The sequence below is a fragment of the Synchiropus splendidus genome, chromosome 14 (assembly GCF_027744825.2).
Source record: "Synchiropus splendidus isolate RoL2022-P1 chromosome 14, RoL_Sspl_1.0, whole genome shotgun sequence".
Taxonomy (NCBI): Eukaryota; Metazoa; Chordata; class Actinopteri; order Syngnathiformes; family Callionymidae; genus Synchiropus; species Synchiropus splendidus.
The window spans coordinates 4,312,058-4,333,577 of NC_071347.1; the positions used below are offsets into that span (position 1 = coordinate 4,312,058).

Genomic DNA, 21,520 nt, shown 5'->3' on the forward strand with positions numbered 1-21,520 from the left:
GCGTGAACAGGTTGTGAGATAGAGTGGGCTCAAAAAGCAGATATTTGACCCAAACTGAAAGTACTTAGCACATTTTTTCTACCTCTAGCAAGCTGTTCTAACAATTACCAATCCTTGGAATGCAAACCGTCACTTGTGACTTCACAAGCATTTTGTGATAAGTTCACAGGAAGATAGGCTCAACACACATCAATGACTAGTCAAGACAAAAACAGCCACTTCTAACAGACAAAAACAGATTTACTCCTTGGAAAGTGTAGGAATCATCTATTCAGAGAAACATTGTCATAGTACATGAATGATTTTTGTTGACTGGTCAAAGCTCCAGCGTCTATATTAGGAAAGTTACATCTATTGTTGGCTGTGTGTGAGCTTCACAGAGGGTACCAAGGCTTAGGGGAGCTCTGACGGGCATCGAACAAAGCAAACGTCATCCCTCCCACCCATGTCCCGAATGAAAGTCCCTCCTGTTTCAAACCATCAGGGAGTAAATATCAACGGCAGCTGATGCTGAGGAGGAGAATGGGGTGGGCGATAAGAGAAGAACAGTTGTTACTTAAAAGGAGGTGCTAAGACAAGCTGCTAATTGGGTCTGGATTATGCGTGTTGTGCGACAGCGTGAGGCCCATGAGGATAAAAACATGGAGCGATGCTGTCAATGTGGCGACATGCTGCATGGCGGCGATGCAAAGTTGACATTTATGTTTTCCATATTATCAATCTTGTCTTTAGCTCACACACCCATCATTACTGTCGCGCATGTCTTCGGCAGCATTGGTTTGTCCATCTGTTTCTGAGCAACACAACTCACAAAGTATGGTTTGATTTGGGTCACATTTTCAGGTGATTTCATCTACATCAAGGATTCGTTGCTAGGCACTTCCGTGTTTGGTTTAGAGGAATGGGGCTCCTGCTGGTTTGAGATAAAGATGGTGAGCCCTGCATGAAGCTCAATGATGCACTGATGATTTTCTCTTTTTGTTCGTCATGTCAAATGCCATAGGAGACTGCAGACAGGCAGCTCAGAGTAAGGTTTAGAGAATATGTGATCATATTTTTGTGATTTTGAAGACAGGTTGTAGTACTTGAGTACTTGACTTTGCTTTAACATCAATTTTGAGGTCCAATTTTGCCTTTGGTGACTCGACGTTGCGCGGCTGCCGCTGCACAGCAAGTGCCAAAATTTGAGCAACTATGAACTACACCTATAAACTATTTCCTGTATTTTAAGAAGCAGATTTTGTGGACTTAAGTCAACTTGTTTTCCTCAATTCAGAATCAAATGATCCTTTTTAATTTCACTTATTTCAGCATCGGACATTCCATCAATAGCTGCGCTCTTTCACGCCATGTTGACCAATCAAATGCGAGTCTCATGACTCACAAGATGTGGATAACTTTGAGAACAGAAATGTGGCGCCCGCGATCATGAAGCCGTGGGTAAACAAAGGCATGAGAATCTGTGAGCTTTGATCTAACTCAGCAAAATTATAATAGCACCACAATTAGGACATTACACAGGCACTAATGAGCAGAATTAATTGAGGACACCCTGCTGAAAAAAATAATTTCTCATATTTTCAGTTTAAAAGACTGACTCTGGTAAGATTTAATATTTCCAGCTAAACTAACCTTATGGCAGCAATGAGTGGGATGTGCTAGGTGGGGGGGAAGGGGAGCGGGGATTATAAAAATAAACTTTCTGGACAGTCATTTGCAAAGAAATAGAGAAAACAAGTCCAATACAAAAGCAGTACCAGCTGAGCAGGTTTGGTTTTGTAGCGACCACCTCTCACAAACTCTCTTCCTCCCATCATTCTCTCACTTCACCACTTGTTCATTTGTGAACTACGGAAGGTGGAAGCAAGACACCACTTCTCTTGAATGCTCCTGTTTTCTAAAGCAAAACATACATACATGGCTTGGAGTCATGGCACAGCAGTGGTGCTGCACTCTGAACCATCTCGGGCCAAGATTACAGCAGACATAACCTCGGAGAGCCCCCGGCCCAATTTAACCTCTGCTAGCTTGTGTTGAATTACACAGGAAGATAATAACAACATGTATCTATCTATTAAGAATTGAGGGGGGTCTATGTTGGCAGGGACAACAGCGTGGTGAGCTACATGAACGTGCATGTGTTTATCAGTTTAATAATAAAGTGACACCACAGAAAAATCTTATTCCAGACTGGTGTGAGACTCTTGACAGAATAAAGGTGCCCTCACAGCAGCTGTGAGAAAACGATGAGAGACTATTTTTAGGAATAAAAAACAATCTCCAACGGTCATGACCCCACTTTGAAAAAAAACAAAAAAAACATCAAGTGCACCTGAGCAGTGTTTGCCCACTGAGCCAAGAAACACTTCTCTCAACAGTGGGATCCTGTAAGAAGTGGAGCTTCTACCAGTTCATGACTGATTCATGGAGGACGACCGTGGGGTTAGGGGTCTTCATTATACCCATAAAGCTGATGTGGGCTGCTTTCAAGTGCCCGTCTGTCCTCGGCCCGCAGTAGACTTGATTCTAAAAGCTCATGGATAATTCAGCAGCTGGCTCACATGGGTGACGAGAGAGGAAGCAGATGTAAAGAGGTAAATATAGAGCGGACAATACCACAGAGAGATTCCAGGCTCGCATCACTTGGTCGTACTCATGGCACTGGTCGGCCACTGAGGCAATTTAGGTAGTGCTGACAAACGCTGCTCCAAAACAGTGGAGCTGCAAGTCACTCAGTGTGACTTGAAGCAAGTTCACATGGCTTGTGTTGCTCAACATCTAACTTAAAGAATTTAAAAATACCCCTGAACTTTTGAGTGGAGTGTGTCGTTCTCTGTGGTTGGGTGGGTTGTACTAAGAGGACTCCATGTGATCAGTATCACTCTGGCTGATCACTTTTATTTCCAGTTAAATGGTGCACAAGACAATCACAACAACTACAACACATTTTAGTGTAATCCATTTTTCACAAAGACGTCAACCTGCAACCTTTTATTTTCTTCCTCTTCTCATTCTTCAACACGGAAAATTTACAAGTCAGTTACGGGGAGAGTTTGTTTATTGTTTCAGTTCCATGTACATGTGCAACAGTGGAGAGAATTGGCAACAACACATTATAATCTGGAGATTATTTTTGCCTCTAAAATAAATCCTGCTGTTGCCTCTGGCCTTTTGAACATTTTAACTGTTTGTTTTCCTTTATTTTGTACCATATTTACATCTTATAAAAATTCCTCTTGTTTAATTCATGTATCCATAGTGTCTGACTCAGTGGGATAAAGAAAGAGAGAAAGTGGGGCGCGACGGTAGCCGGCATCTGGCTCCCTGTTAATCAGAACCATATAATCCTTAAGAGACCTGAGACCGACACACAGTTTACGCTCTCACCGTCAACTATACAAAATAGAAGTGACACACCAGAAAATGTGAATTAAGTTGACACACACACACACACACACACAGTATGATATCCGATTAATACAGCCAGACAAGCGTACACTTTCTTTTTCTCACATCTTCCTGCCACTGAGGTTTGAGTGGTGTGGGTTTAAAAATAGAAATTGTCATACTAAACTGCATCCTGCAACTCAAGCCTGCAAATTGTGTAATAAGACACTCACAGTAGCTACAAAAGGGTCAGCCATTATAACAAAGTTGAAATTAGTTTTCCAAACGCTGGAGCTTTATATCCATGGAGAAATGTAAACACACCCTGAGGCATTTGCTGGCCCTTCATTTTTGGTGCTTTTGTGACAAATCTATTCATCCCTTTATTTACTGCCTCTCATGGCTTTTACGGGAGCAAGAGATGGGGCACGAGCACGTAAATATGTTTTGCTATATTTATAGACATCAGTCTAGTTTTCCAGATTTATGCAGGAGGGTTCTTACCCTTTTCTGCCGGCTCTCAGCAGCTGCCAGCTGGGCCGACATGCGTTCTTGCATTTTCCTGCAGTGCGCCATGACAGCTTCGAGGACAGAGATGGGGCTGGAGCCAAGGGGCCGTCGCTCCTTGTCCCCTCCTGGGACGCCACACTCGAAATCTCTCTGAAGAGCGAGGAACGGGTCTGTCAAACTGTAGTGGCCATATCGCTCCTGGAGAAAGACCTCCTTCCTCTGAGCCTGGAGAGAAAAGAAAAAAATGTAGCAGATGAATGAAAGCAAGGATTGATGTTGTCAATAAAACATCTCTACAACATTGTGGGGTTTGACACCTTGGTGAAACACACAGGGGGAACCCATACTGAGTCATCAAATGAGCCCTTTTCTTAGATTCCGGAGCGGAGTAGCTGCTTGCCATTGCAGCACTGCTGCAACTATGAACAGTGGACAATAGCCATCAAAGTCAGGATCCAGACATCCAAATCAAGAGTAAACATGAGAAAGTTCAATGAAAGGAACTGGACTTTATTCAGGATTGAGTGCTGCCATTTCTCACCAACTTACAAATTGTGAGTCACAGGTTACAATCAATTGAACACAATTGTCATAAAACAAAAGGCGCTACTTCAGACAGAAAAAAGAAGTACCTCCAGAACGTATGTCAAACTTAATGTCTGGGGGCCAAATCCAGCCCAACAGTTTTGATGTTATTCTGGCCGGGGGTCGCAATCATGTCAGTTTGTTAACTAGTTGTTAGTTCTGTTATAAGCCATTAGCCACGGTGAGAAAGCTTTGGCTTACTGAAGTGACTCGAACATGTCTCTTTAAAGATGCAGACTGACGTAGAAAAAGGTTGACCTACGGTGAGAACTTAGAGCAACTCTGCCACTGCTAGCACAGTAAAAAAAAAAAAAAAAAACAGACTCTTACAGACTAACAAATTACAAGGACAAAAAATAATAATGACAAAACTCAATTCTTGACTGTTTCAATACATCAATTCTGAACGTTATTGGTAATAAAGTCAACAAGTAGCAGTGCTCAAAACTGAACAAAAAATACAGCATCAGATCAGCATAAAATGTTCGTTGTTTATTTTATTGATTGTCTGAGGTTTTTTTTTCATTGTGTGTCATTTTTTATCTCTGCACAATAGAAAATGGTATCTAGTATCGAATAGCTTCCAGTGAATTGATATCAACTTAGCTGTTTTAGTATCACAAGGTCCCAACATGACAATATCATGAACCATGACAACAACACCTTGTTTTTTTTTTTTTAGAAAGCAGAGGTTATAGATGTCAACTGGTAATTTGGAAACAGAAGATGTAGATGGGATGGAATTAGTTGAAAGCAGGGACATCTTTGTGCTACATGGAGATGAAACCAAGTGGTTTTGGTGCAGAGTCAGTAGTGAAAGAGTGCAAGTTTTGTATTTTTGACACAAACCACAGAGAATTTTTACGCTAAAATGAGTCATGCTAGAAATTAAAATGGAGACAGACCAACCTGTTTAAACTGTTTATATTATATACAGTTCTGACATCGGGTTAAAATTGGGGTTCCCAACCCCAGAGGAATCTAAGGGTCGAACAAAAAAAGCCGATCAAGAGAGCAAACTTCTCCAGAGAAATGACAGCAAGGCGCTTGAGCCACTGATCATCCACCGACACAAACAGACTCCATCACCCACACAGCTGCAGTCGCTCATTCATCAACTCCCTCACAGCTACAACAAAACAGCATCAATACCATGGAGGTGATTGTTCTTCTCACACGGATTTCAGAAGAAAAACTAAATCTAATGTCCACAGCAATGAATATCAGTATCATGTATAGTGTTCTTGGCGCTGTATTGTTCCTACTGACAGTGGGGTTTGTTCTCAGAGGGTGAGCACGGCATCATCTGACATGTACACATTAAAATGCAGTTCCATTCAGTTCTGTTTTCAAAGAGTGGAAAATATCATTACAGTGGGAGAACAGAAACATAGCCGTGAGATTCAGACAGCAGAGACAAACAGAGTGAAGGTGTTGCAGGATGCGTGACCAAAAAAGGAGAACAGACAGTGAAAGAACACAAACACACGATCACTGACAGGGAGCAGGGAAGAAGACGGAGAATTCTAAGAAAAGTCACTCTCTGAACCGTCGGCTGACTGAGCAGTGCGGTAGTAAGCAAAACTGAGACAATAGAGACAATCAAGATGATGATCTGAGACGCATATTGACACAAGGCAGATGTCTGCTTATCCAAAAAACAACAACAAAAATCAGCTGACAAAAGTAAAGACAAGAAAAAAAAAAAAACATAAACAACAGTAACATAAAATCTACACATTCACTTCACAGTTTTTAACATTGACATTACAAGAACATCTTAACTGAATAAGGTAATCCAGGTAGAATTGGAGACACTATTTAATGTCTATAAAGGGAAAGTAAATAGCAGAGGTTATTTTTCCACATGGACAGTCAAATGAAATACATAATAGACACACATTGAATCAGTTGTGTGGTTATTGAGGGAAAATATTTTCATTAACAGTGCTTACAAACAAATTGGATATAAATGATGATAACAATCTACCTGGCATGTGCCACTTCCAGTAGGGTATATGCTGAGGCTATTCTGGCCGGCGGGTTTAAGGATCGAAGGTTCACCCGATCATATGCCTCGTCGGCTTCCAGAACAGACAGACAGATATTTCAATCGACTGGAAATCATCAGGCGTTGAAACCTCATGACCTCGATCGTCACCCGGACCAAATAATGGCCACATTAACAAAGCAAATGTCCAAAACTAGGTCAACAATTAAAAAAAAAAAAGACAGGTACAATCCAAAACTATCAACTTATACTCACGATAGGCATTTTTGCACTCAATATGTTGCAAGTATTTATTGAGGAAGAAAATAGACATCCACTTACTCATCTTCAAAATAAGATCTTAAACAGATCCCATTTTGTAACTTAAATTCGATATAACTTTGAAAATACAAACATTTACATTTTTATTCGCTCAAGGCACCTTACAAACACATTAGTTAAATAACTGAACTAATAATCTTTTTCTTCTTCTTCTTCTTCTTGGAATGGAATGTGACAGATTCACAGATATTAAATCGGTTTTGAGGGACATATAGGGCTAAAGTACATCTGAAATTGTATGATCAAGAGATGAACTGTTGCCATATTTGCGATTTATATAGTAAATGTTATACCATATTATAGCAGTATTACTGTATTTTCAGTATTTAAATAATACTAATAATTAAACGCATAAATGAAAAATGTACTTTTCATGAAAGTGACAAAAGAAAAAGATGGATCTTGATGTGTGACATTTAATCAAGAGATGCTTTCAGACAGTGCTCCAGTGACTGGACACCCTCTGCTGACTGTTGAGACGACACACGCGTCAATATATCGACCTAAGACGTGTGCACTAGCAATTCATTAAAACCTTGCTGAGGGACATTTATCATTCCTATCGAAGATAAACCTCAGTTTTATCAGTTGCATTATCTAAATGAAAATGTAGAAGTCAACTGTTCCCTTTTCCAAGAGTAGAACTGCTACTAGTTACAGTTGGTTGCCCTAAAAATCTGGTAGAAATACCAGAATTAGAACAAGCGCGCTCCTGAAAAAGGTGATGCAGCTCCCTCTTCTCCTGTGGAGCATCTTCCAATCTGGATTTAGGTTTCTAGGTCAGATCTGGAGTGAGCAAACAGAAAAATAGGAGCCTAGGATTGACGAGTGGAGAGAAGGAGCTGACCTCTCTGGATCCATTTCTGGATCAGTCACTGTGGTTTTGCGGAGTATCCCTGAGGATAAACTGACCCTCAGGAAGAGACGGCAGAAATCCCACAGCCCAGCTGTCACTCACACACATGCACAACTAGTCATTACTTCTCCTCTCCTCCATCCATCCTCTTCAATTATCATCTAAAGAGCCGTGAGTTGGCAGAGGCATTGAAACACCAAAAACCTCAGAAAAAATTAACTGCACATACACAGGTCCTCGCACACGATGAACAGTAAACACAGAAACGTAGATTGAAAGATCCTCTTCAACACTGTTTACGGAAAACAACAATTAAATTTAAGTCATGATTCACACACATTTTCCCCCATCGGCAGTAAAGAGCTTTTTTTAGTCTGACATTTTGAGAAAAGAAAAATCAGACATACTTATGCATATGAGGAAACGCTGAAATTAAAAACAACAGTTTTGTGTCTTTGACCACCTTTAAATCATTTTCAAAACACAAAGGCTTCTTTCACACAAACATTTCAAATAACACAGATCACACTGCAGTGGAATGAGGTCCATGGCATCAGAGAGAAAGAGAACTTGGAAAGAGAACGCTGGATAACATGATCACAAGCGAATTACTCTCATGAACAGATCAGTTGTGAGGAATAAAAGACAAAGACGATGATGGAGCCAGAGGGACGCCCTGGATGGATAGACTGTTTATACTGTACAATTACAATGATGACTTTCCCGTGCACTTTCCCTTCCAAGATTATCAAGTGAATTACAGCACACACATCCAGGCTACAATGAAATAAAGAAATTAGACCAGTTGAATCACAAAACTAACTGTGGAGTGAGACTGACAAAACAATGCAGCCTCTCCATATATATATACATACATATATATATATATACATATATATATATATATATATATATATATATATATATATATATATATATATATATATATACATATATACATATATATATATATATATATATATATATATATATACATATATACATATATATATATATATATATATACATATATATATATATATACATATATATATATATATATATATACATATATATATATACATATATATATATATATATATACATATATATATATACATATATATATATATATATATATATATATATATATATATATACATATATATACATATATATATATATATATATATATATATATATATACATATATATATATATATATATATATACATATATATATATATATATATATATATATATATATACATATATATATATACATATATATATATATATATATATATATATATATATATATATATATATATATATATATATATATGTATATATATATATATATATATATATATATATATATATATATATATACACACAGTGGTACCTCGGTTTTCGCACGTCCCGGACTTCGAACAAATCGGAGTTCGGACAACAATTTCGAGATTTTTTTGCGCAAAAATCCAGAACCCCCCAGAACGCAGCCTCTGTATGCAGACGTGTCCCGTTAGCTACATTTACTGACTGTTTTTTCTTCATATTGAGGTGTAAAACCTTTCCTGTCTCTGCACTGGACCGTGGTAGAGTGTCACAGGGGAGGTGCTCGCTCTCAACACCTCCGAGGCTGGAGCGCTCACTCCAGGGTTTGATGTCCTGTTGTGGGCTGGAGCTGGGACAGGGATGAGGCAAGTCTGGGGCAGAGCGTTACTTGGTTTATGACTTTGTCACAGCCAAACTGCACAGAAGCGCACATCCAGAGCTGGACACGCACCGGGCACCTCTTCACTTCTGGAGAGACGGCACTCACTCGGCAACCCCTCCCACATGCAGCGGCCACACACATAGAGGAACAGCGCACCTGCAGCAGACACTCTACATTCACTCTTACAAAAGCCTTTTTTAAGGCTTGGAACACATTATTCCTTTTTCCATTAATTGTAATGGGAAAAATCGATTCGCTTCTCAAACGGCCGTCTGGAACGGATTGTGGTCGAGAACCGAAGTACCACTGTATATATAAATATCAGTGGGCACAGTGCATAAATAGCAATAATTTGTTATAGTTCAAAAACATTAACATAAATTGTGTATTGTATAACCTAACGCCAGGATTTTTAATGAATTACTTCAATAAGCTCTGTTCCTATAAGAATATTTTGTTGGCAAATATTCTAAAATAAAATAAGGGTTTTAGTTCATTGGAAGTTCTGCGTTGGTTGAGTGTGGAATCATGAGCTGAATCAGGCATAACATTGACTGTATTTACATAACCGAGCAGCAACTTGTGGCCTGCTCATGTCATCATCGACCAGCCAGTTTAGCTTTGGGCCCTTCTCTCTTGCAAATCAGATTTACAGGTCAGCAGCAACCACAGCACCAAGGAAGCAACACCATGTTCTGACTAGACATTTTTTTTTTTTTAATCAAATGACAAGACATCAGAATTACTTCAAGCCAGTTGAAAAATACTAATAGTGTATATTGACTAAAAAGCAGGACTAGATATTGCACTCATAACTCATTCCACAACACGTTAATCCCAGACATCTCATATGATACCTTACTTTGACTTTTAGTTCACAGCAACATAACGCTGTTGGGGATATTAAAAAGCATGAACAAAATGTGACATGTCCTATGAACATATGCCAAGTTATTCAAAAATCTTATTTCATTAGTAGTTGACAACAACAATGCAAACAATGATAAACACATGATAATGAGTAGCAGAAAAAATATGGTCAAACATTTTAAGCAAGTATCAAGGTGAAAATGTGTAGCATTTCCATTTATGTTATTTCTTCCCCAAAATCCCACTGCATGGTAGCTTTTTTCACTCATGTCTAATGGGGTCAGCCATCAGCCTCCGTGAAAGTTTAATGAAGCCCCAGTTACTGTAAACACACACACACAAAGATGCACACAAGGGATAGATAAAAATGCACACACACTCTCTTTGCAAAGTGTGTCTACAGAGAGCAGGCCAACTGGTAATCTGATAATCCTCCAGTGAATCATCGCAAGGAATATTAAATCTCAATTATTTGTTATGTTTTCATCTTATTTTAAGCAGCTGAAACTTCATAGGTTTTTTTCCTGTGTGTTTTTAAAATGTTATTATTATTATTATGATTATTATCATTATAATCCGATAACGTCTTACGTGCAGAAGTTCTGTGCATGAACATTTATCTGGAGTGGGACCGAACCCTTACCCTAACTCTAACCCTAACCACCATCACATCTCATTCCACTGTATTTGGAGGCGTGGTATAACAGAGATGCACTTCACATCTACAGCGTGAACATCAGTGTTAGTAGGCAACAACCTCAGCACAAACCTGCGCCACATGTATCATCATTCAGAATCAATACTGATCTGCTGACATCATGTCAGGAGAAGAAGCAGCTGGTTAAAGCAGCGAACAATATCTGGGACTCTTCCTGGACTGTGTGATTAATGGATCATTATCAATAATTGTGGAAAATTATTGATCGATCTTGATAATTATTGTCATACTGTTTCTCCATTAAACACTCACTGACCAACTGCTTGAACACCACTCTCCTTTCTTTCTATTGTCTTCATTACTTAGGCCTCAAAAACTGACATTTTGTGAACAAATGGAGAAAAATAGAAGAAAAAAATCCTCTTTTTTGCCACATCACCCAGTCCTTACTCATCATTTTAGATCAGAACCATTGTTGTAATGTTAGTCACTGTATTTATTAGTAAAAACTGAAAGGCTAAATAATATGGTCCATTTTGAGCCTCCTGAGTGTGAAGGTGTGTCACTATGAGGTGTGCGACAGTAAACAAACTTCAATGCACAGTGCACACAGACGCACACACACATCTACAAACAGAGACAAAATAGCAAACACAACAACAACAAAAGTCCCTAGGACAAAGCTGCATCTTCAAGAGGATATTATTTTATCATTTTTCCCTCATGTCCTCACAGGACTATGCTCAACAAAACAACAAAACACTTTCATAAAATTCATCACACTAAGAGATGCAGATGATCTCTCGCATTGCTATTTGAGGAGAGGTCATCTCCTCACATGCTTTTCAAGAAAAGGCATATTATTATTCTAAATATTATATACATAGTTATATAATATTATAAAGTCTAAACCAAGTCAACGACTCCACAGCCATCTGACATGGCATTAATGAGCTCACTTCACAACAATATATTGAAACAATAAAGCTTTGCTCTACAGGTTGGCATTGTGAGTCTACAATAAGACCCCGAGAGGCAAATCGGAACTCTGGTCAAAAGAAACAGTCTCGTCGCAGCCAATGACACATTCAGTTGATTCTGAGAGCCTACAAGCAACACAGGAAAGTTCCATGGGATTTAGGCTGCAATGTTGACTTGTTTATCGAGGCACATTTTTGGCTATAACTCCATGAATGTAAATAAAGGCCAGTCATATATGTTTTGCATTTGCTGGAAAGATTCATTCACTCATGTAAAAGCAGAAAGTGAGCGGTCTTATTTCAACCTTGGGCATACTGTCCATACAGTCAATAAATAAATCACAGCTGATGTGCTCTTGGCTGGTCTTTAGTAATACAAACATTAACAAGACTACAGTGACCAAAATCCGTTTATTACATTTTTTTTATGACAAATTCTAAGTTTGACAGTTTGAGCATCCACAGAGCGACCGGACACCCACAGCCATGACTGGCGGCTCTGTGGAGGGACTGTGGTGTCCAGTAGAGTCAGCATACTATTTTTATCTTTAATGTCACAGTGTAGCAACACAAACCTTCTGCTTGGTTAAACTCCAAATTTGCTGCAGGTAGAAGCGAAAGACCTCCACTAAAGCATCCCATTACACAGGCAGCATGTACATGTATTTATTTTCAAAATTGTGAGTCGAGTAATTTGTATTTTACCATTGAAAATTCATGTTGCCGCACTGACCTCAAAAGAAAAGCTCAAGCATGCCAGATAAATACATGCATGAGATGCACTTTCAGTGTCAAACAAAATGGCCTGGTATTGAATACATGCAAGAGCCACAAGCTTGCACTATGTCTTTGTTCTTATCTCTGCAAGCTGTGTAAAGAATGTACCCAGTTCCAACCAGCAGTGAAACAAGCGAAAAAAAAAAAAAAACAGTTCTCTGATATCACATCAGGTGAAACCCCAGTGGTCAGCAAATCAGACCACATATTCAAGCACACACACTCATAAACACAGTGTCATATCACAAACAAAGACAAATATAGACTGCAACATAACCATCCTGGCAGGAAATCAAAATGTTGGACTGCAATGACCAGTTGATCTTTTTATTGCAGGAGCATCTAAAGGGATGAATCTTTGTTTCTCACAGCAACACACTAGATTAGAAAAGGAAAAGCCGCTCAACTACTCACCCGTAGGCCAGAGCTCACACTCTGTATTTCCACAACAACATTCCAGCCTGCCATATCTAGTACTGCCCCATGTCAGGTACACTACATCCACAAGTATCACAAATTACACAAATACAAACCACCAAATGGTCACCCGGCGACCTGGATTCTGTAACCTGTCAAGATACTTTACTTTTATAAATTCTGGTGCAACAAGCTCCTCTCCTGAAATATGTACTGTCACTGTGCTTTTCCAGTTATATCATCATACAATACAATTGAACTTCAAAAGGAAGCTGGTTTCCAAATAGAGGCGCCCGGGGAAAATGATCTCTGACTCACTCAGAAATCAGGGCTGCACTGTCACCGTGGAGTAGAAGAAACCCTACTTGAGGAGAGAAAAGTCCGTCTGTGTCCTCGATTCTGGGGGCCCTGATACGTCAGAGGCGACGGGTGTGGGCTCCCGCTCAGATTCCCAATGATAAACAGCCCTGAGCAGACACCTTCTCAGCAGATATGTGATGACATTCTCACTTGCCTTTGCACTGACTAAACCATCGAACAGCATTTCCACATTCAGCCATTTCTTAGCCTTCATACGATGTGACTCTCAGGGAAGGGAAATGAGTCAGGGGTTTAAAGCACTGTGTGTGTGTGAGCATGTAGATACGCTGAACTGAGTATTACCATACTTTGCAAAAAAGAGGGGGAAACTATTTCGCCTGTCTTTCCACCGAATTGTAATGGAGATCACATTTTCATCACCAACACGCTCTCATACATGAATCCAGGATTTAATACGCACACAGACACGTAGGGCGCTGATTCATCCATTCGTGATTATTGACCCCTGCACGAACCACAGAGGCAAGGACACAAATGTTTATGGAATAATGCAATATAACAGTTGGTTGAATGGGTACATTTTGACATATATATATAAATAAAGTGACAGGTTCACCTGAACTAAAATGTGCATTTAACTAATGATGTATATTTTTTTAATCCTGGAAACATAGCAATACTCTGGGGTCTTTTCCTTCTTGCAGATTTCATTTTAGCTTTCAAGTTGCATGCTTGAGTGTGTAGAAGCAGACCCTGAGGACAATCAGGACACGCATCACGTTTGACTCCACAGTTCACATACAACAGTCAAACATTAGCCAGGACAGAGAATCAAGAAAGAAGTACAGCTAAACATTTGCTGACTGCTCATTAATATGAAAACCTGAGGCAGTTAATACTTTACAGCTCTGAAAAGCCTTCATTGTCCTCAGAGCTGGGAAAAAAGGATGATCACATTCACCCACCAACGCATCATTGGATGGCTACTTCCCTTATAGACAGGCGTAAACTCTTGTTTCAGAGCAGACTGAGTCTGCACCAAATCCCCCAGGATATCTTATCTCCACAAGTTGATCCATGGGTGAAGCCATTACACCATGTGAAGTTGTAAAGATGTGCTGTTATCAGCTCCCATTAAAGACTTGAATGAATCATCTTTATATAAGTGATGAAAAATGTGTCGGAATGAAGACAAGCAGTGAGTTTTTTTGTGCAGGAAGGTTGTGGACATCACTACTGACATGACAAAAGAGAGACTTAAAGTCTTGTGACGGTGATAGACAGTAGCATCTGTCTACCACCCTTTTTTTTCCAAGCAAAACACTGCAGCTTATAAACTGAAATGTGTAGTCAGCACGTGAGCAGCATAGCTTCAGTGAATGGTCTAACTGATGATGCTGTCAGGTGGTCATAATGATATGCAAGATAAAGGCAAGATATTTGCAAATGTTCGTTGATCTTCATTGATGCTATTTCCAGTGATACTTTGCCATAATGTAATCATAGTACAGAGGCCTAGAGATTTGCCTTGTTTTTTCAGCTGTGAATTCAATAATGTAAAACATATGCCACCGCTTTTTTTAGATAGAACTCGTGAAATGACAGTAGATGTATGTGAGATTATGACATGAGACGACATGACTTTGGTTAGATTTACATCATGAAATGATGGAGTAAATTGATGGCTGGCTATGCTTCATTTCAGAAGCTTCATCTTTTAAAGTGGTGAATTGTGTGTGCAGCGGTCAGTGAGTGCAGTTTATTGTACAGGTCATATGCAGTAACATACAACACAACGCCTGGAAATTCAAAGCCACTTGAATCCCAGCACGCTCTAAAATTCATTCCACTAGATTTAAATGAGGAGAAACCTTGGGAAAGCAAGTAATGACAACTCAAACAAATAAAGAAGTAAACATCAGCTTAGCTCTAAACGCACCCGCATTTTCCGAGTGACTCCGCCCTTCAAAAAGCCCCATAAATGTTCATACCAAGGCTTCCTATAAAGAGACCGCATTGTAATGATGTGGTGGCCGTTGGCAATGCTACAAAAACATTGCAGGGAAATAAAAACAACAGAGCAGAGGGGGTGAGAAAGTAAGCTATGGATGTTTGGTGTGCTGTGGAGGTTCAATTATCACCACCTCTTCAAGTGAATTAAACAGGCGACTATAATGTGGTAGTTCCAGCAAAGCTTTGATGAAAAAAACATGAAGCATAATATATCATTATTTCCATGAGTGTGAAAAAGCCAGTTGGAGGTTGCTGACTATACCAACTAGGGATGGGTGATAACTTACTGTACACGATATACCGCCAAACACAATCTCCACAATGACAATTCTGCATCTCATGATAAATTCCATACACACTCGCTGCATTGGACCTGCATCCATGAACGTGACAAGAACGTGGCGGCGTGCCGCGCTCTCCAGCTCCACGGCGTTTGACAGGAGACACCGCCGTTTGACAGTTGTGGAAAGTGTGGTGGACTTTGGTTCATGAACGTTGTTTTTAAATACAGGGGAACCTTTGATAATGACAATAGTCTGAGTCTCTGGATCCGTGTTTATTTTGTTAGATGGAGTGGTCCTCATAGGTTCTCTGACATGGTCGTCGGCCTTGATTCACGTCAACATATGCAGAGTCTCCCGCTGCACTGGCGCCTCGGCGCTAATCCTACAACCTGGCATCAGTTAGCGACCATCAACAAATTCCAAAACAGTCAAAGTATTAGTGCAATCTTCAATAAGGCGATGAAAATCAACCATTTTAGGAGAGAGAATTGTGAAAAAGGGTTTTCATCACACAAGACAAAGGACTGACACTTTGTATAATGATTTGGAGAATAGAATATGACTAAATGATTTATTCACATTATTTCTTCAACAGCATCTCGGAAATGTGTCCAGATGGGTCCATAGTTAAAGTCAACTGTGAGGAGACATGGGATCCAGTAGACAGACGGCTCAATTTAACCCCTAAATAAAGCTGGCAGAGCTGTCTGTCCTACACCAGCGGCTTCTACCAGAGACGTGAAACACTGAATTTCTCATCTCTACACTTAGTTGACTATGATATTTAAACATAAATCATGATGATGGAGACAAACTCCACTACTAAGTTTCATCATAAAACACTTTCAAGAGAGACTTTTTTTGTCCCTATCGCCCATCCCTGATACCAGCCTTGGCAGAGTTTTTGGTCCGGCTGCTGCTCGTTGGCGAGGTGCGAAGCAGCTTTGGTGTGAAACTGTGGGTCATTAGCGCACCAGCGGGGACGACACAGCGGGGGCATCCTCTAATCTGAGGAAGTCACTCAGAGATGACCTGACATTCTCTGACACAGTTACTCTCAGAGCCTGTACTCCGCAGGTCTTCACTTCCACAGACCACCACAGTCGGGGATTGTGCTTATTAGAGCGTTTTCATCCAGAGACGGGGAACTAATTAGTAAAAGAGCTGATGGCCTAAAAGACTCAGCATTATTTGGCACAAGTGGATGAGAGCTGGATTTGTTACGCACAAAACCCACATGCTTAGACATCACTGAACCTCAGGACATTCTTTTTAGATTACTAGGTCAAATCCTGCATCACGTTCTGGCACGGAAAGCAATGCTGTTCACTGACGTCTCTCCATAGTAAAAAGATACGCGTCCTTACTTCATGCTTGCTCACAGGGACGGTCATGAACAAACTCCACTTCGCTGCCACTGCTGAAACAAACAGCAACCTCACAAACAGGACGTCTGGACAAATCTGCATCATGGCACTTTCCTCACCCCACAACAGTCACGACCTGCAGCCTCCACAAAACCCATAGCACTTTGGTTCACCCTAAACACCCTGAGTGTTTGTAAAGACCGCAGGCGTGGTGAAGATGAGGGTGGACGGGGCAGATGGAGAGCTGCAGTAGACGCTGAATGCTAGTAAATTTAATTGTGTTTAGTGCAATGCATTACTGAGAAACCAAGGGGGAGACGGTAAGTCGTGGTGGAGGGAGCGCTAATCGATTAATGGCTGGGGCAGAAAAGAAAGGTTTCTTCGCTGGTGCGACTTGGACAGCCCATCAGTAATAGGAAACGGAGTGGTCAAAGTTATTGATTACGGACCTGTCAAAAATATTCATCGCAAACATTAACTCCCGCAGATTTATCTTACACATTAACAATAATACAGCACTCTACAATTGAGCTTGGTGTTACGATCAATAATAAGATATGCAGCTGAACTGTCTGCAGGTTAGAAAGCGGTCAGAGGTGGGTATTTGTGCCCTATGACTGACTGATATGGTCTTCAAGGTCCATATCACCCATTCATAAGGACCAGTAGGATGCCCCTGTGCCTACTGGTTGGTACGAAATGCTGCTATTGCCCAATGCATGAGGGCTTCCTCGTTGGTTCAAAATGCTATAGCCATGCCTTTTCATGAGTCTACGGTTGGGGTTGGATCAGGAAGAGAGGGTTGTTCAGAGCTCTGTGGCTGTCTTTCATGCCATAATACCAAGTCCATCTCACTTGTTATGATTTGGGATCAGTCATTATCAGGGATGGGCGATAACCGCCACAAACAATCCCTGCAATAAGAATTTTGCATCTCACGATAAATTTGACAAACACTCGGCTCATTTGCGGCATTGGACTTTCATACATGAATATGACAATACTGCACACATCCACTCCTGTATCGGTGGCAGCGTCCTCTTCCGTGTCCCCAATAAGGGTTCATTGATCACGAACACACTCATACAGGCAATGCTAATGCTACAACCACACATCAGTTAGGGAGCATCAACAAATTCTGATGCGGTGAATTTAGAGAAATCTTCATTAAGGCAATGAAAAACAACCATATGAGCAGAGAAAATTGTGAAAAGGTTTGGACTGGCACTTTGTATAATGATTTCAAGTATAGAATATGACTAAATGATCATTCATTCACATAGCATCTAGGAAATGTGTCCAGACGGTTAAAAGACATAAGATACAGCAGACAGACGGCTCAATTCAACCCCTAAGTAAAGCTGGCAAAACAGTCTGGGTTCTACGAGAGATGCGAAACATTGAATTTCTCATCTCGACACTTAGTTAACTATTATATTTAAACATAAACAAATACTGATGTTGGAGACAAACTCCACTAATAAGTTTGATCATAAAACAATTTAAAGAGAGACTGTTGTGTGTACAACACATGGAATAGAATGAAAATCTTTATCATGATAATTTTAGTTATTGCCAAAATGACAAAATTCCTCACGATGTTTTTTTTTTGTCCACATAGCCCATCCTTAGTCGTTATATATGCTACCTCATTTAGCCATAACATAACATTGAGTCAGGGTGGCCAAAAAGTTTTTGATACATTATCATAACTGGCCTGACGCCACCAATCCGGTAATGTATGTTTTATGACAATATGATATTCCCCATCTGTGTTATTAGGAAAATCCACACAGCTTATAACTATCTCATTAAATGGTGTAACCGAAAATTAACTTACAATCGGAATGGACTCAAACATACTTTAGTTTGTGACAGGCGTCTGTGTAGAGCTCATTGCTCATGACAATGACAGAGTAGCGGAAGAATTTGTGTCAATTTTAACAGTAACCTGAGCGGTTGCTGCTGAATATATACTACTCTCTTGTTCCCCAGTATCGTGGGGTGGGGACTTTCGAGGAGATCTGAGGCAGACGGGACACCATCGTTTTCATACGTCCCCTGCATAGCTGCATAGAAGCTCACAGATGGAGTGATGTAGCAGCAATGGTTACTAGGTCTAACACACTGTCCGCTAAGATGAAATAACACTCCTTTGTCGCGTCTTACTGTTATTACTTTATTAGAATTGTACATACTGTATTAGAGCATTGCTAACTATTGTGAAGTGTGACCATGGAAATGTGGCCATAGCACTGAGAAAGAATCGTTCCCAAGACACCAACCAAGAAGCATTGATAAAAGACCAAGTTCAGTCCTTTTTAGTCCTTTTACAATTTTAACAGATTGTTTGTAGATTTGGGGTTTTCCAGAACTTTATACCCTGCAGTCATAAATTTAGCATGATGTTTGATTGGAAATGTGACGCAATCATGAAATAAATTCAGTAACCAGAATCAAAGTCAAACAATCTTACCATAACAGCATATCAGGACCTGGATTCTCGCCAGTCCATAGCTCCCACAATTGCTGTAACTTTTTTTTTTTCTTAGTGTGGCTACAAATGTCTGTTGAGTTGAAGCCAATCATTCAGGTACACTGTGCCACTGGTCCGTACCACGATGTCAAAAAGAAAAATGGCAGGCAGGATGACCTTGGTAGAAAGCCTAAATATACACGCTTTAACATTGTATCCCGCCAGGAAGTGGTTTGTGGTGTCATTGGTTGGTTCTTTTTTAGGAAGAACCAAGTTCAGTCCATGTGCAACCCAGATGCAAACTGCAGAGGCAGCTGGCATAAGGCAAATATTAACCCTCTGGCATCATGGCTTTTAATTACTATGCATAAATCCACTGCATTCGGTGTAATCTGATGAAAGCGTCTCTTTTGGTGTAGTTGAGTAAGAAGGTTGCGGACGGACATAGAACCGTGGTCATTTTGTCACACCCAGTTTCTCTTGTGGTCTTCAGCGAGGTGTTAAGTTCACCGCATTGAGCAGTCAACGTGATGACTGGGCTTGTGCACCATTCTCAGGTTTTTTGACTACATTAAAATGACTCACAAGAGCAAGGAGAAGTTTAGATGCAACAATGTTCACATCAGGGACCCTTCTGACACTGGTGGGACCTTAACACTGGGCTCCCCCCACCATCTAACGCCGATGACGCGTGAGCCTGAAAGGGAAAGAGATGTGGCCACTTCATCTCGAAGCTTTACACAGTCTAAATGAGTAAATACTTCCAGGTCATCGTAGCCTAAAAATAAATACTTAAACCTATGGTCAAACCTTACTCTGGCCAAAATCCCACTCTTTAAACAGCATGGCCTCAACAGACTTCCATTTTGCAATGACTCATGGTCATTCTTTGACATTTAGATTACAGCACTGCATCTGTTTTCCACCATTCACACGCCCCCTCTTCTTTTTTAACACATGTGGAGTCTCAGTCACTGGTTTTGTCACCACACAGCACAGCGGCCTGAAGAAAGATCTAGCACACACAGTAACCTTGGTACTGCGCTCAGGGTGTTGAACGTCTTGAGCTGAAGAGTTCTGACCAAAATATTCCAGACTATGGCACATCGACAAGGATTGCTGTCACTAGAATTATAATACTAAACCCAGAAACAAGACACATAAACAAGACCTTGGTTCCTGAATTCACAGAGAAGCCCTTTCTCCATCATCAATTTCAACCACCCAGCTTCTCCATCGAGGTGCTTTTGAATCCACATGTGAAAAATCTAAGTGAGAAATGAAGCTGGCTGCATACTTGATTTAAGTAGGGTGTTGAAAGTGCTTATGTAACAGTTCAGTTTTAACCATCACTGCAGCATCACAGGCCGACATTGAAACAACAGATGTACATGTTTTCTGAATTGCAATGGAGACACCAGCAGTTCAAGGTAGTAGCAAAATCACTGAGACGGTTTTGACCCAGCAACCATGGTGATGCAGAAAAAGAATGAGCATCTGTTAAAATTTGGTTTCATGAAGTATTTTTATTTTTCAACACAGATCAGGACAAACGATTCAAAGTTATTGTGTTGAAAAACTCCCACCATCCTGTGTGATGCCAGCAGCTGAAACATCTGCAGAGACACAGGTCATCGACTCATTGATTTATGTAGAGAGATGAAGACAAAGACACTGTAGATGTTCTATTATTTTCTCACTGCCTACTATTGTAAAATTTACTACACATTTATGATGTGTCAAAACAAACCTACATAGTTTGAATGCTTCTGTCTGTGATGAAATGTTGGGGAAAACAAAGAATAAAATTCTGTGTTCATTAAAGTGAATGTAACCACATATGTTTTGTTAAATGTCCTTGCCACGATTTGTTAATCAGTTCTGCTTTTTAAACTGCACTTTAGTTTATCAGATGCAATCAAGATGGTGTAGGTCTCACTTCTCATGATTAAAACGTCCTACTGCGT

The 21,520-nt window shown here is 40.1% G+C and overlaps 1 protein-coding gene across 2 annotated transcripts in view; it reads right to left on the reverse strand.

Moving 5' to 3' along the window:
- The window catches only part of cttnbp2 (cortactin binding protein 2), a 56,661-nt gene that overhangs the window by 21,349 nt on the left and 13,792 nt on the right, over positions 1-21,520 (reverse strand). For both annotated transcript variants that reach the window (XR_008416502.1, XM_053884740.1), the window contains exon 3: positions 3,892-4,122. Coding sequence is in view for 1 of the 2 variants with exons in the window: in XM_053884740.1 (XP_053740715.1) it covers positions 3,892-4,122 (231 nt within the window). In the remaining variant the exon portion in view is untranslated. The remainder of the gene's footprint in view (positions 1-3,891; positions 4,123-21,520) is intronic.